At 39.2% G+C, this 13837-nt stretch overlaps 1 protein-coding gene across 2 annotated transcripts in view; it reads left to right on the top strand.

The window, feature by feature from the left end:
- Nucleotides 1-13837, top strand: part of LOC142469048 (dual oxidase 1-like) — a 125569-nt gene that overhangs the window by 21876 nt on the left and 89856 nt on the right. The window contains exons 5-7 of one of the 2 annotated variants that reach the window (XM_075575900.1): nucleotides 3178-3365; nucleotides 5211-5412; nucleotides 6750-6916. In XM_075575900.1, coding sequence (XP_075432015.1) covers nucleotides 3178-3365; nucleotides 5211-5412; nucleotides 6750-6916 — 557 coding nt within the window. Of the gene's footprint in view, nucleotides 1-3177; nucleotides 3366-5210; nucleotides 5413-6749; nucleotides 6917-11407; nucleotides 11445-13837 lie in introns of those variants that run through there. The other variant, XM_075575901.1, reaches the window with a different exon arrangement.

The following is a 13837-nucleotide window of genomic DNA, read 5'->3' as shown; positions in this document are numbered from 1 at the left end:
AACAGCTGGCACCCTTTGGCTGCCCTTCGGCTGCCACCTTTGGGGCGACTAAAATGTAGGCTGAAGAGGTTCTGAATTAATTCAGTTGTGTTATGAAAGTCTTTTGTCCAGGGAAATAGACATTGCAGAGGGAAAGGCTGATGAACCAGATTGCAAGCAATCCCAGATGCTAACCTTTAGCATGCTGTTTCTGTACAAAGGGGTGTCGCTCTTGGGGAACTCTTTCAGACATCAACCTTTGGGGCAATACAGAAGAGGTTGCAAATCCAAGTAACATAAGCAGGGCAAGGTGCAAACGGAACCCCAGCAGCAAAATATGTTGAAGTAGCGAGTCTGAATACAGTCGGCACCAGAGCAGAAATGCAGATCCCAGTGTGAGGCAAGAGGCAAGTTGCATGGAGGAGGGGGAGCTTCTGGAACCAGAGCTTAGCGGGATAACCACAGCTACAGGCAGGAAAGCTAGCAGATGCGTCATGGTGGATGCAGCAACCATGGAAGAAGTAACTGATGGTCCAGAGGGAGATCACCTCCTAGTGTTATGTTATCTGGCTGAGTAGGCTCTAGCCCGGTTGAGGCAGTGATCCCAACCAATCCGGCCACAGAGAGGATGGTGATGGGAATCGGAGCACCCATTCCTTCCATGGCTGTGCGCAGGAGCAATCCAGCACCAAGCACTCAGGGAACGCAAGGACAATGTGTTTTTCCCCATTTCACTTGGGCCGTCCGATCCATGGGCGGATTGGCTGCAGGAGGCAGCCGCAAAAGTTTCAGGCCCTTGCCTGGGACTACCCAATCCCTTTTTGGAGGGGTAATTAAGAGTCCCCCAGCACCCTTACAATGGCCCAGTGTCTTAAAGGGCCCAAAGATTTTTGTACACCCCTTGGGAGCGGGTTGGCTCTGAACATGGAGCTGTTACCTGACCCGATCCCCCATTTTATTTCCGCCTACACTGCCAGGATCCCCATCACTGCTTCAATGCCTCTGGAAGGGAGGTGACAGTCCACTTTGACACAGGGATGGACCTAGATGATCTGGGGATAACTTCCCCAGTATATGTGACTACTGGCGGGCCTTGCTGGCACCTTGATCTGAGTACGGACTGACCCAGGGATTGTGGAGCTCAGTTGCTAGCCCATTGAGGCCAGCCCCCAGAGTCCCATTTCTTCAAGAGGGAAGGTGTGATGAAATGGGCAACAGGGCTCCCAAAAATAGGTGACGCCCTGACTTGCTGACCACTCTCATCAGTATTACTGTGGGCATCTATGGGTTATTATTTATTTATTTATAAAATATTTTACCAGGAAGTAATACATTGAGAGTTACCTCTCGTTTTCAAGTATGTCCTGGGCACAGAGTAAAACAAATAATACATGGTTACAAGTACAGTTACATAAATGAGCAGGGTATACATTATATACAAGACATTGCATGCACAGTTAGAGATAATTTATATTATGAGCGTATGAAACAGTTACAGACCAGATTAAAGTGTGAGACAGCCTTAGATTTGAAAGAACTTAAGCTGGTGGTTGATATGAGAGTCTCTGGTAGGTTGTTCCAGTTTTGGGGTGCACGGAAGGAGAAGGAGGAACGTCCGGATACTTTGTTGAGCCTTGGGACCATGAATAGTCTTTTGGAGTCTGATCTCAGGTGATAGGTGCTGTATGTGGTAGGGGTGAGGAGCTTGTTCAGGTATGCTGGGTAGCTTGCCCAGAAAGTATTTGAGGATTGATGCTGAGGTTCTCCGGTGCAGATATTAATGGATATCAGCTCTGGAGATCACCGGCATCAACCCGATGCAGGAAAAATGCATTTTTTTCCCTAAGTGCTGTCTCGCCGCTTCTCGGCAGCTTCTTACCGCCTTCTTGCCAACTTTTCCTGGCGAGACGATTTGGAGAGGAAATAGCAATTCTAGAGCAGCGATTAGTCTCAATAAGCTAAACGGGGCTTCTTTTATAGCACGAGTTTGACAAGCTGCCGATAAGCGGCGACAAGTGTTTTTTCGCCGCTCATTTGGCTATTTTTTTTTTTCCGGCAAAAAAAATTGCCAAAAAAGCTCTCTTATCACCGACTTATCGGGGCTTACTGAAAAGCAGTAGGCTTTTTTGGCGATAAGCTGGCAATAAGTGGCTTATCGCTGTTTTCTGCATGAGGCCCAAAGTATAAAATGTATTAGCATTCATTGCCATTATTTGTCTAATAAATCTAGAATAACCTGCCGAGGAAATTTACCCCAAATGAAGAAACTTGATAAATATGACAGACAGAATACTAGTCACCTTAATAAAGTGTATCTATTATCTATACATAAATATTGCAGTTTGACCTTTCATTTGCATGCACTTTTCACCAAATTTGGTGCAATACCAGATGGAAACTGACAATCTAACCGCCTTTAGGTATGCAAAATAGGGCTTTTATGTACGGATGCAGCGGCCGTTATTCGAACACTTGACGCGGTGTGTACCTCGGAATACCCATGTCATGGCGCGTGATTTCTTCCAACCGTACCGTCTTAAGACGCGAGTGCAGAAAATGACATTTTAGTGTTCTGGCTTTGAAACACATGAAATTGACACAGTAGCACAGTAACACAGTGACACAGTAGCACATTAACACAGTAGCACAGTAACACAGTAACACAGTGACACAGTAGCACAGTAACACAGTAACCCAGTGACACAGTAGCACAGTACTGTACACATTACAATTCATTCATTTCTGCCACGGATACGAAACAGAATCCATGACATTCAAACAAAGCAACCGCGATAAACACAGGTGTGCCTAGGGTGATTGGCCGCGTGAATGCCGCGTGGAATACAGCAGCGCACACGAAAACGGCTCCGTGAAATGTTCGAATAACGGCCGCTGCATCTGTACCTACTGGGGACATACAGTAGGTACATTGACACACTTCTAAACTGGCATCTCTTTTCTACAGAAAAAGCCTTATTTCGCATAGGGGGAGATTTCTGGTTGTGACTTGCATGGGGTTGTGCAATCTCGCAGGCTAATAAATAGCTGACGAGTATGTAATTTGCAAGTCTATCTCATTTACATGCAAAATGGCAACAAAACAACCCTATTTGTATGATACTGTACACAGGGTTAAAAAATAAATAAGGAAACCATGGAGAGATATGTTATTTATCCACATGTCTATTGATTTTTCAGGGTATCATGTGTTCTCTGAAATTATTGGCACAGAGAAATCTGGATGCCCTCCTGAGTTTTTGAATATTGAAATACCTGCTGGCGATCAGATATTTGACCCAGATCGAACCGGGAAAGTAATCCTTCCATTCCAGCGCAGTCAATGGTGCAAACATAGCGGACAAAGTCCAAATAATCCGAGGCACCAGGTAAGATAAAAATACCCCCAAAATGTTTACCTTAAAAGTGAGTGACTGGTGGCACAGATAATTCTGCTTCATTAGAGTAGGAGGCTATGTATTAAAGCAGGGGTGCGCAAACTTCTTGAGCTGCGGCCCGCTTGCCGGGAGCCGCAGCATTCGCGCCCCCCCCCCCCCCTCCCAATGGCTTGGCGTCAAATGACGTCGCGGGTCATGTGACGTCAAGTCACGAAGACCCGCCTGGCAGCAGGTAAGTGAGTTACAGAGGCCTCACGCCTCCCCCGGCATTTAATTTAAATGCTGTGGGGAAGAGCGCGGGGCTTCTGTAACCACCGCGCCCCCCCTAGAAATTCTCCCGCCCCCCAGTTTGCACACCGCTGTTAAAGGATACCCGTGCCCTATTTGCTATAACATTAATGCTTAACGATTGTCTCTTTATCTATGTACGATGGTATTGTCCACTACTTTTCTTTGCATCGGCTTGTGATTTGGAGGCTGTGAAGCATTTAGTGAGAGGTGACCTACGCCACATTATAATGGATTGATTTAATTCTCCATCTGCATATGCATCCCATAATGCCCTTTTCTTGGTGTGAAACATCACTCTCAATTTGACTTGGCGTAGCCTCCTCTGACTAACATCTGAGTCAAATATAGGAGTCTTGATTAACAAGTTTGTTCCACCGATACAGTAAAAAATGTGTGAATCTCTGTGCACGTGTGAAAAAAAAGTATATATCTATATCTATATCTATCTCCGGACAGGCACTCCAAGATCCAAGGAGTGAATATTTAATATCAACCTTTCTGCTTCCAATAAGTGCTTTTTTTTAAAGGCTCCGTTGGGAGCCAAAATGTTGATATTAAATCTTCATTCTTTGGATCTTAGCGTGCCTGCTCCGTTTTTCTATTAATGTGCTACTTTGCTGACACTAGGATGAACTACTTCTATATATATTCTCCTATTCAGAAGGCTTCCTTGTTGCCTCAAACAAGCATATTCCTTGATAATGCAGAATATCAAACAGTTTCCCTAGAATTCAACAGCAGTGTTGGTGCAGACTATTACAACCCATTCCACCAAAAGAAAGCACTGAAGCCAGATACACCTGTGTCTACCTTTCTTTTCCTGTATGTTTGAATACACTAATTTAGAGCAGATAAAAAGATACTTCATTAAAAAATTACCCATGTACGTTCATGTTAATTATTGTGTTTGTCCATTGCTGATTCTGATATCTATCCATAGGCCACCGTGTATGTATGTATGTTTGTATGTTTGTATGTATGTATGTATGTATGTCTTTATTTATATAGCGCAATCCAGGTACATATCGTTTTACTGCAGTAATAAGCGTGATATAATATTATAACATATTCAGTTATTTACAAGTGTTCATTTGTATGTGCCCTTTTTTTCTTTATTATAAAACAATATAAAAATGAGTCTCTGCCATGAAAACCTTACTATCTAAGTGGATGTTTTTCCTATTGCCTGTATCACAACAACCCAAAAAATTTAAAATAAACTCAGGAACGTATATCTTGTTTTTTTGTGTCTGTTTTTTTTGCCTTTCATAAAGTTCTGTATCTTACAACATTAACATAGTGGTGGTAAGCAGGTAATTTATGGAGTTGGAGAGGAGAATTTTGGGGACTTAAACAGCTGAAAAGGCGACTCAGATACAAGTCAGTACAGGATGAGGAAGGATGCGTAATAAAGTCTGCAATAGAGTTAATCTAACAATATGTGCTTTATGCATTTTGGGTTACATATGCTATATTCATAATTCATACATAACATAAATTAATAGCATATATAATTCATAATTCTGTGCCAATGTCTTTTTCCAGGTAAACTCTGTGACTGCATGGATTGATGGGAGCTCCATATACGGACCCTCTCACTCCTGGAGTGATGCCTTGAGGAGTTTCTCCAACGGCAGGCTGGCTTCTGGGTCCGAGCCACTCTTTCCAAAAGAAGCAGATGACCGGCTTCCTATGTGGAAAGCACCAGACCCTTCCACAGGACACAGAGGAGCCAAAGGGATTTATAGTGAGCTCAAAAATCCACATTTAAAGAGAAACAACAGTACATTACTAGACTCAAACAGCATCCCATTGTCATCAATACGTTGACAATTTTAGCAGGAATCCTACTATCAGGAATTGTCCTTGTTGTCTAAAATAGGATTTGATGATTTTTCTCTCAGGTTTCTTAGAGCATGTTATTTCATCTGCATCTGTTATGTGGACTTAATTAACTTGAAATAAAGCAAATCAATTGATGTTCAATATTCAGAGAGATAAAGCTTTGTGCAAACTTTGAAATTGAACACATTTGCAAATAAGTTCTCATAAGCTAATCAATACTGTACATTTCAGCTGTGCTGGATTTGTAAGTACATCTCGTCGCTCTGGAAAAGAGTGCGACAGTAGGAGAAAAAGCTAGACATTTTTTTCTTTAAATATGATTAAGATTTGTTTTCGGTGGCTGAAGTGAAATTGTTTATATATTTTTATCTAAAGAATGTCATAATAGATTTTGGCCCATATTTATATAGACAGTATTATTCCATAAGACCAACACTAGAAGAAATCTTATGGTCCATTTATTTCAATGGGAAATCAGGTGTCTTCTGGTTCTGAAAGGTGTTTTATGGAATATCACCGGTAACTAAATATAGTCCTTTACAGTATGTGCTTTTAAATAGACGCAATGTCTCATAGCCAAAAAGGTGGCTAGGTAAACCTTCCAAATTACTTGGACATTTCCAAAATGTTGCTTTAAAAAAATTAATACTATTTAGACTGTTAATACATTAATTATATTTGGTTGAGAGATGGTGCTCAGAATCACATGTAAACTCTATCAACAATATGAAAATATAAGTCCATAAGAATCCGGATATTGTAATGAATGTCCAGAGTGACAAAATCCATATATAGTTTTACCAGAGAGAAATAGGCGCCTAGCGGTGTCCACCTGACAACCACAATATGTGGCACACAATGCTACTCCCAATTAGGTATAAGGATAAGTGATACATGCTATAACAGAGTAATTGAATGCAGGGCTATAGCATATTACCTCTCAGCTTGGTCACATGACAGTCTAGCAATTCCGGAGCATGCAATCCGTGATGTAAAGGATCCAGAGAGTAGTGGGTAGAGCCAGTGTCACCTTGATAAAGTGCTTACACGTGAAACGCGTAGGTGCGTTTCATCTGGCATTCTTTGTGAGCTTACAATAAACTAAGAATTATTTTTGAGTTGCCCTGGATATTTAATTTTTTCCTCCATTTCTGGCTGTGCTCCGGCTCTGTTAATTACTCTCTGTTAACACATTAAACTTGAAAAGCTTTATAAGTGATTTGCCGATTTACATTTTAGGCTTTGGTAACGATAGAGCCAACGAGAACCCATTCCTACAAGCGGAGAGCATTATCTGGTACCGATACCACAATCACCTAGCCGGGGAGTTTTCTAAAAAGCATCCCCAGTGGTCAGATGAAGACTTATTTCAACATGCCAGAAAATGGGTCATCGGAATTTATCAGGTAACTAAAATGCTGGGCGGGTGAAGATGGATCTTAATTAAAATGCACTCTGAATTGTTAAATATGTTTTTTTTTAATATATATTATTTTTTTCTTTATCAAGAGAATTTTGACGTTAAATTGCTATTATTTATTCAGTGCCTCAAAAAACTATGGCCCTTATTCTGTAAGGTGTGATGAAAGCAGATGACGTGCTACCACAGGAAAACCCCCATTAAGGTCAATAGGGCTTTTCAAGGGATAGCACATCAACTGCGCTCACCACACCGTACAGAATAAGGGCCTATGTGTCTATTTCATTCCATGTACATCAGGGAATCTGGGGAGTGTCATGAGAAGTTATGTGCCACACATTATAATGAATATATATATATATATAAAACATAATACTGAGTTAAGTTATGGTGAGTAAAAAAAGTGACAAAAACCCTCCACAGGAAAGCAAATATGCAAATATAACTGTACACTGTACAGTTATATTTGCATATATATATTAAAATCTAATACATACAGTAGCAAGATTTACTGACTGTCTTGCCAAGATCACTCATGGTCCCGCGATCACGATGATTGTGAGCCAGATGGATTAACATTGCAGGAGGTCCAATCAGGAAGCATGAACCCCCCCGCAGCATGATCGTGGCAGACACTGTCTGTAATGTCGCATCCATTTGCTTTTTCAGCAATCGTGCTGGGGACAGTAAGTCTTGCTACAACTGAAGGTATAATATATATGATCATCTTCATTCCTTGGTGGTCCAATGCTGAATGAAGGCCTCCCCAACGATCGTCCAGGTATTACAGTTGCAATCTCTTCTCCACATTGCTCCATCGAATTTTCTGATTTCATCCATCCATCTTACTTTTGGTTGTTACCTTGGTTTTTTCCTATCCCTTGGAATCCAGTCCAGTACCATTTTGGTCTTGCTGAGTTTCATATGGAGGCCTACGTTCATTGCTTCAGTGAGCTGGAGCTCTTCTGGACTTGGGCAAAAGTAACGTTGCCAGCAAATCTTTGGTGACATGGTGTCTCCCTGCAGGGCCGGCTAGTAAAACTGCGGGGCCCGGTGCGGGACCTCTTACCTTCTCCTGCACGCTCTCTTGCTGTCAATATCCCTCCTCATGGCGCCGTGATATCAAATGGCGCCACGTTGCCATGACAACGTGGAATTATCTACTTGTGAAGCTCTTACACCATCTGTCAGTTTGTCAGACTGTCATTTTTGATATACAGTATATCTATTCATTATAATCTCATTGAGGAATGCATTTAAACCCAGTTCAAATCCCAGTGTCAGTTACCTTGTCACTTTATTTCCCTGTGCCCCAGGCACCAAATTGAGATGGTAAACTCTTTGGAGTAGAACTCCATTTTCTGGAAAATGCTACAGTAAATCAGTGCTACAGTATATTAGACACACAATGATTATTAGTCCGTTAATAATACTATACTTTTATATAGCACAATAGGCGAACACAGCACGGAAGACGATATGTTTATGTAAGCCTTCCAACTAAGGCAAAAACAGCACCAGATTATCAAAGAAGAATTTACAATATACTTTTTTACTGTCGTTGACTTACTGCAAGTGCCACAGTCAGTCAGTGAATAAACCCTAAATGTATTTGCCTTCACCGTTATGCTAAATCTCTACCACAAACTATCACAACTTTATTAACAAAAAACATTTAAATGTTAAAAAACACTATCCATATATAAACAGACGTACAAGCACTGGATATCACTTCCAGAACTAGAGCCACATTGAAAACAGGTTTAGGTTTAAAAAGAAATATCTTAACTGTATGAAAATCTCTAATAAAATTAATATCCATCAAGTGGATAAAGTAATGGCAATATATGTAAGCATGTACATGAATCTGAATGATAATAATAAGCATAAATACATATAGAGCAAGAATATCCACTTGAAAGAAAGAAACTGTATAATGAGCTATATAGTAAGGAAATGAAATGAAAAATTGGTTTTATTGATCAATATAAATAATGACAATTCTTAATAAATTTTTAAATAAATAATTGATCAATAAATTTGAAGAAAACCCATAAATAATACATTTAATTAGAATTAGAAAAGATAATAATAAATAATAATAATAGATTTTAAATTTTAATAAATTTTGGTAACACACTAGTATATGAATATAGGAACATTTGTGCAAGATAGGGAGTACAAGTAGAGGGCATGAAAATAATAATATAAATATTGTTCATAATCATGAACCATCCCTCTAAGGACATCACCTACATATTGCAGGACACTTCCTAAAAACATAAGGAATTACAGCAGTGATATGAGTTACGAAACATTGATTAGCGTAAATAAGGCGCCAGATCCCAGTCAGAGTTAAGGCCGTCTGGAATTCTTGTTTTAAGTGTGAAAATCCAATAAAGTTCTCGTTTATCTAGAAGTTCCATCCTATTGCCCCCTCTGACTGGATCTGGCACCTGCTCTATGCCCATATATGAAAACGTATCAATACTTCCCAATCTGCAGTTGGTGAAATGTTGTACCACTGGGTGACTGAGATCCCCATTTCTTATGAGTCTCATATGTTCCCTGATACGAGCTTTTAAGGCACGAGTCGTACGGCCAACATACTGTTTACCACATCCGCAGTTCAAAACATAATCTGCGAATGTGGTATCACAGTTGATGAATGACGTAACAGGGAACTCACGCCCAGTAACAAACGATGTAAAAGTAGAACCTGGGAGCATATGTTTACATGAAATACATTTGAGGCATTTAAAGCTTCCTTTAGGTAACCGTCTGGTATTACAATTTCGTTTGCTAGAAAAAAGACTTGGGGACACTGTATGGGCAATGGTTCTGGCTTTCCTAAAAACAAATTGGGGACCCTTTGAATAAACTTGTTTGAGAAGAGGATCTCCTGAAAGGATCTCCCAATGTTTTTTGATAATGTGTTTTATCTGATTCACTTGGGTGTTATACTGAGTGATGAATAACGGTTGGTTAATGGCCTTAGTATCATTCTTTAAGGTCTTTTTTCTCTGTTTAAGCAACAAATCTTCCCTGGTAATATTATTAACCTCATCTAATGTTTTTTTTTAGATCTGTGGGTGGATATCCCCTTTCCTGGAACCTGGTCAATAGTTCATGTGATTGCTTAATAAAGTTTTCATTGTTGGAACAAATTATTTTTAATCTAATCAGTTGCCCCTTCGGGATGTTCCTAAGAAGGGATTTGGGATGGCAGCTGTCAGCTCTAAGAAAAGTGTTGCGTGCATTAGGTTTTCTAAAGACATCTGAACTAATAAGCATATTAATGTCAATAAATAATAATACATCCAGATAGTGTATATGATGAGAATTATAAGTGTGAGTCAAGTGCAAATTTAAATTATTATTATTAAGATATTCTATAAATAATAATAGTGAGTCCACCCCCCCCCCGTGCCAAATGAAAATAAGGTCATCTATATAACGTTTATAGAAAGTGATAAACTGTCGATAGGGGTTTCTATCACCAAACACGTGGTCTGCCTCCCACAAACCTAAAAATAGGTTTGCGTATGAAGGGGCAAAACTGGTGCCCACAGCAGTACCACGTGTTTGGAGATAGAAAACCCCATCAAACATAAAATAATTGTGAGTGAGTAAAAAGTGAATACAATCTAAAATAAAAGAAATTTGTACAAGTGAAAGTGTGGAGTGCTCTAAGAAGTGTCTGACAGCTGCCATTCCTTGATGATGGTCTATAACTGTATACAGGGATGTAATATCCAACGTTACCCATATAAAGTTATTTTGCCAAATTATGGAATCCAATTGTTCCAAGAGGTCGCTGCTATCTCTAATGTAAGATGGAAGTTCTCTTACAAAACTCTGCAAATAATGATCCCCATATCTTGATACACCATCTCCCAAAGACCCAATACTGGAGACAATTGGCCTCCCAGGTGGGGAGACCAATGTCTTGTGGATCTTTGGGAGATGGTGAAAAATAGGGACTGTGGGGTAAGGTTGCAACAGAAATTCTAACTCCTTGTAATCCAATACCCCTAAATGTGATCCATCATCTAAGAGGGATCTAAGTTGTTTGAGAAATTGTGTTGTGGGGTTACTTTTGAGTACAGAATATGATGAAGTATCATTTAACTGGCATAAAGCCTCATCCTTTTATTGAGTCCTACTCAGGACTACCACAGCCCCCCCTTTATCAGCCCCTTTAATAACCAGGGAATCATTAGACTTAAAGAGACAATAAGGCCTCCTTTTCTAGGTGAGAGAGATTGTGGAACCTGCTCCGCAGGGGTGACACTTCAAAGGTGTATCCCCTGGAGAGCAGGGGCAGATCCCTCTCCACTAGTTTCTCAAATGTGTTCAAAAAGTGCCCTTTCATGTGTAATGGAAAAAATGTAGACTTCTTTCTAAAGCCAGAACCAATACTACCCAAAATATTGTTGGGATCCAATTCATCCCCATCTTCATTTTCTTCCAACAGGGAATTGAAATCGTGTGCATGACAATATTCACTGAAAGTGAGTTTAACATTGTTATTTTCCTCTATGTTATCTGCTGGGTTGTCTGAAACAGAATAAACATTTGTATCATCATCAATATTATGAACATATTCTTCTGAAGCTTTAATCTCAAAAAACCTTTTAAGAGTTAATTTGCGCACATATTTGTGCAAATCTATTGTGGTATCAAAAAGTTTGAACTTTGAATCCGGAGCGAATTTTAGTCCTTTATTCAGAACTGATATTTCTACTTGTGAAAGGGGTATACCCGACAGGTTAATCACCCCTGTATCATCTATTAAGAGTTCTTTTTCCTCTTTTGTGGATTCTTTAGTTCTTTTCTTTCGGCTACGTCTTGTCCGTTGGAACCTCTCCGTTTTTTTGACGCCCCCAAAAATGTTCTATTTTCAAATACACGATCCCTGTTGGAGTCTGAATAAGATTGTCCAGTACTTCTAGATACACCTCTGCTATCATGGTTAGAATCTCGTTCACCGCCCTCCTCATGTCTAGAAGTTGTAGCCTGAGGAGGAACTTCATAATCATGTAACAACAAGCGACAGAGAAGCCCAATGCCACATCCAATATGACAAAAATACACAGTAAAATACTTATATATTCTCTTGAAAAAGGGTCATTTAGTTTAACCCTTTGGCCAAAGCATTGTAAGCCCTCCCCACCCCACTTCCCAAGTCAGCAGGTCTTTTTCATTCTACTGGATATAGATCCAATGTTGGTCTTTCTCCCTCCTAATAGAAGTAAATGAGAATTTTTATCCTAATAGAGGTATATTAGTATTTTATCTGGTAGTGTTAGGATCTGTGAACAGGTGTCTGCCTTGTCATGGCTCGCAGGCTTACAATGCTTTGGCCAAACTAAATGACCCTTTTTCAAGAGAATACACAAGTATTTTACTGTGTATTTTTGTCATATTGGATGTAGCATTGGGCTTCTTTGTCGCTTGTTTTTTTCAATAGATTGCCTGACTGCTCTACTTTATCTTAATATTCTACAATAATTGCTACTTTCTGTGCTTACATTATATAAATGCCTCTAAATGTTGTGTGTCCTTCATTGCAAGGCAGACTACCACATTTGGAGTTCCCATCTCCTTGGGGATCTAGTACATGAATGTATTCAGGCACAGTTGACTTGCATGTAACTGCCTAAACACTGGTCAGCGAATATCTTTCTTGGGTCAGGATCTCTAGATGATGCTAGAGTAAGTCTTAAAATTAAGTCAAGTGAATTGGCCTTAATGTTTGGTAAGGTTTAGCACTGTTTAGTAAATTATGGGCTTAATGCTATTTTTTTGTAAGAAAATAACAAAAATTGAAAAATTGCGGTGCACCACAAGTCAAATAAAGTGGAGAAGGGTGATATACCAAAATAATTATTTATTGGTCATGGCAGGAAGATATACAAATCGGACCACCTGCGCGTTTCGCGCTGCTTAGGCGCTTTATCAAGGTGCAGTCCTAAACTCTGCTTGTGGGCTTTTTAAATAGCCGCTCTAATCATTAACATCCATGATGCACGACATGCACGCCACGCTCCGCCGCCTCTGCGTCGCCACACTTCAACAAACAATTACAACTTTATTAACACACAAAAAAATATTTCTTAAAAATAGTGTATATACATGAGTGATTATAAAAAATAATGACATGTTGTATGAGGATGAACCCTCATCACCAATAATACGAGGAAAAACCTCATATAAAGGTAGCTAAATAAACTTAATAAATGAGAAAAATACCATTTGCTAGTTAATGAAAGTTAATGAGAAACACACCTGAATATCTATATCTCTAACAACAGTAACTATATGAAAGATTATTAAAAAACACTATTATTTTGTTGCTCAATGATATTACGTACATCATAACAAATAATTTAAAATAATAAAAGATGTAGAAAGGGAGCATGTTCCAGTATATATATATATATATACATATATATTTATATTTTTATATATATATATATATATATATATATATATATATATAAAAAAAAAATATATATATATACACATACATACATACATACATACATACATACATTCATTCATACATACATACAGTACAATAAAGAATATCACTTGTGAGCACATTCACATGTCTTAGACAGGTCTGCAACCCTGCCTTTCACCACTATCACCTACAGTGCTTCCACCGCAGCAAGGGATTCTGGGAAATGACATACAAATGTGCACACAATGTGTGGCTATATGCTAACGGTGGAGGTTTTTTGTTGCCCTTTTCACCCACCATAACTTCAAAAGTATATGGTATATATATATATATATGTGATGAGTAAGATAGAATAAAGTGTACATAAGAATCAAAATACTGTAGTTTATAACAAAAAGATCAAAATCAATTGGTCCGTGAACCATAAACAAACCAATG

The sequence above is a fragment of the Ascaphus truei genome, chromosome 18 (assembly GCF_040206685.1).
Source record: "Ascaphus truei isolate aAscTru1 chromosome 18, aAscTru1.hap1, whole genome shotgun sequence".
Taxonomy (NCBI): domain Eukaryota; kingdom Metazoa; phylum Chordata; class Amphibia; order Anura; family Ascaphidae; genus Ascaphus; species Ascaphus truei.
This window is presented reverse-complemented; position numbering and strand designations above follow the sequence as displayed.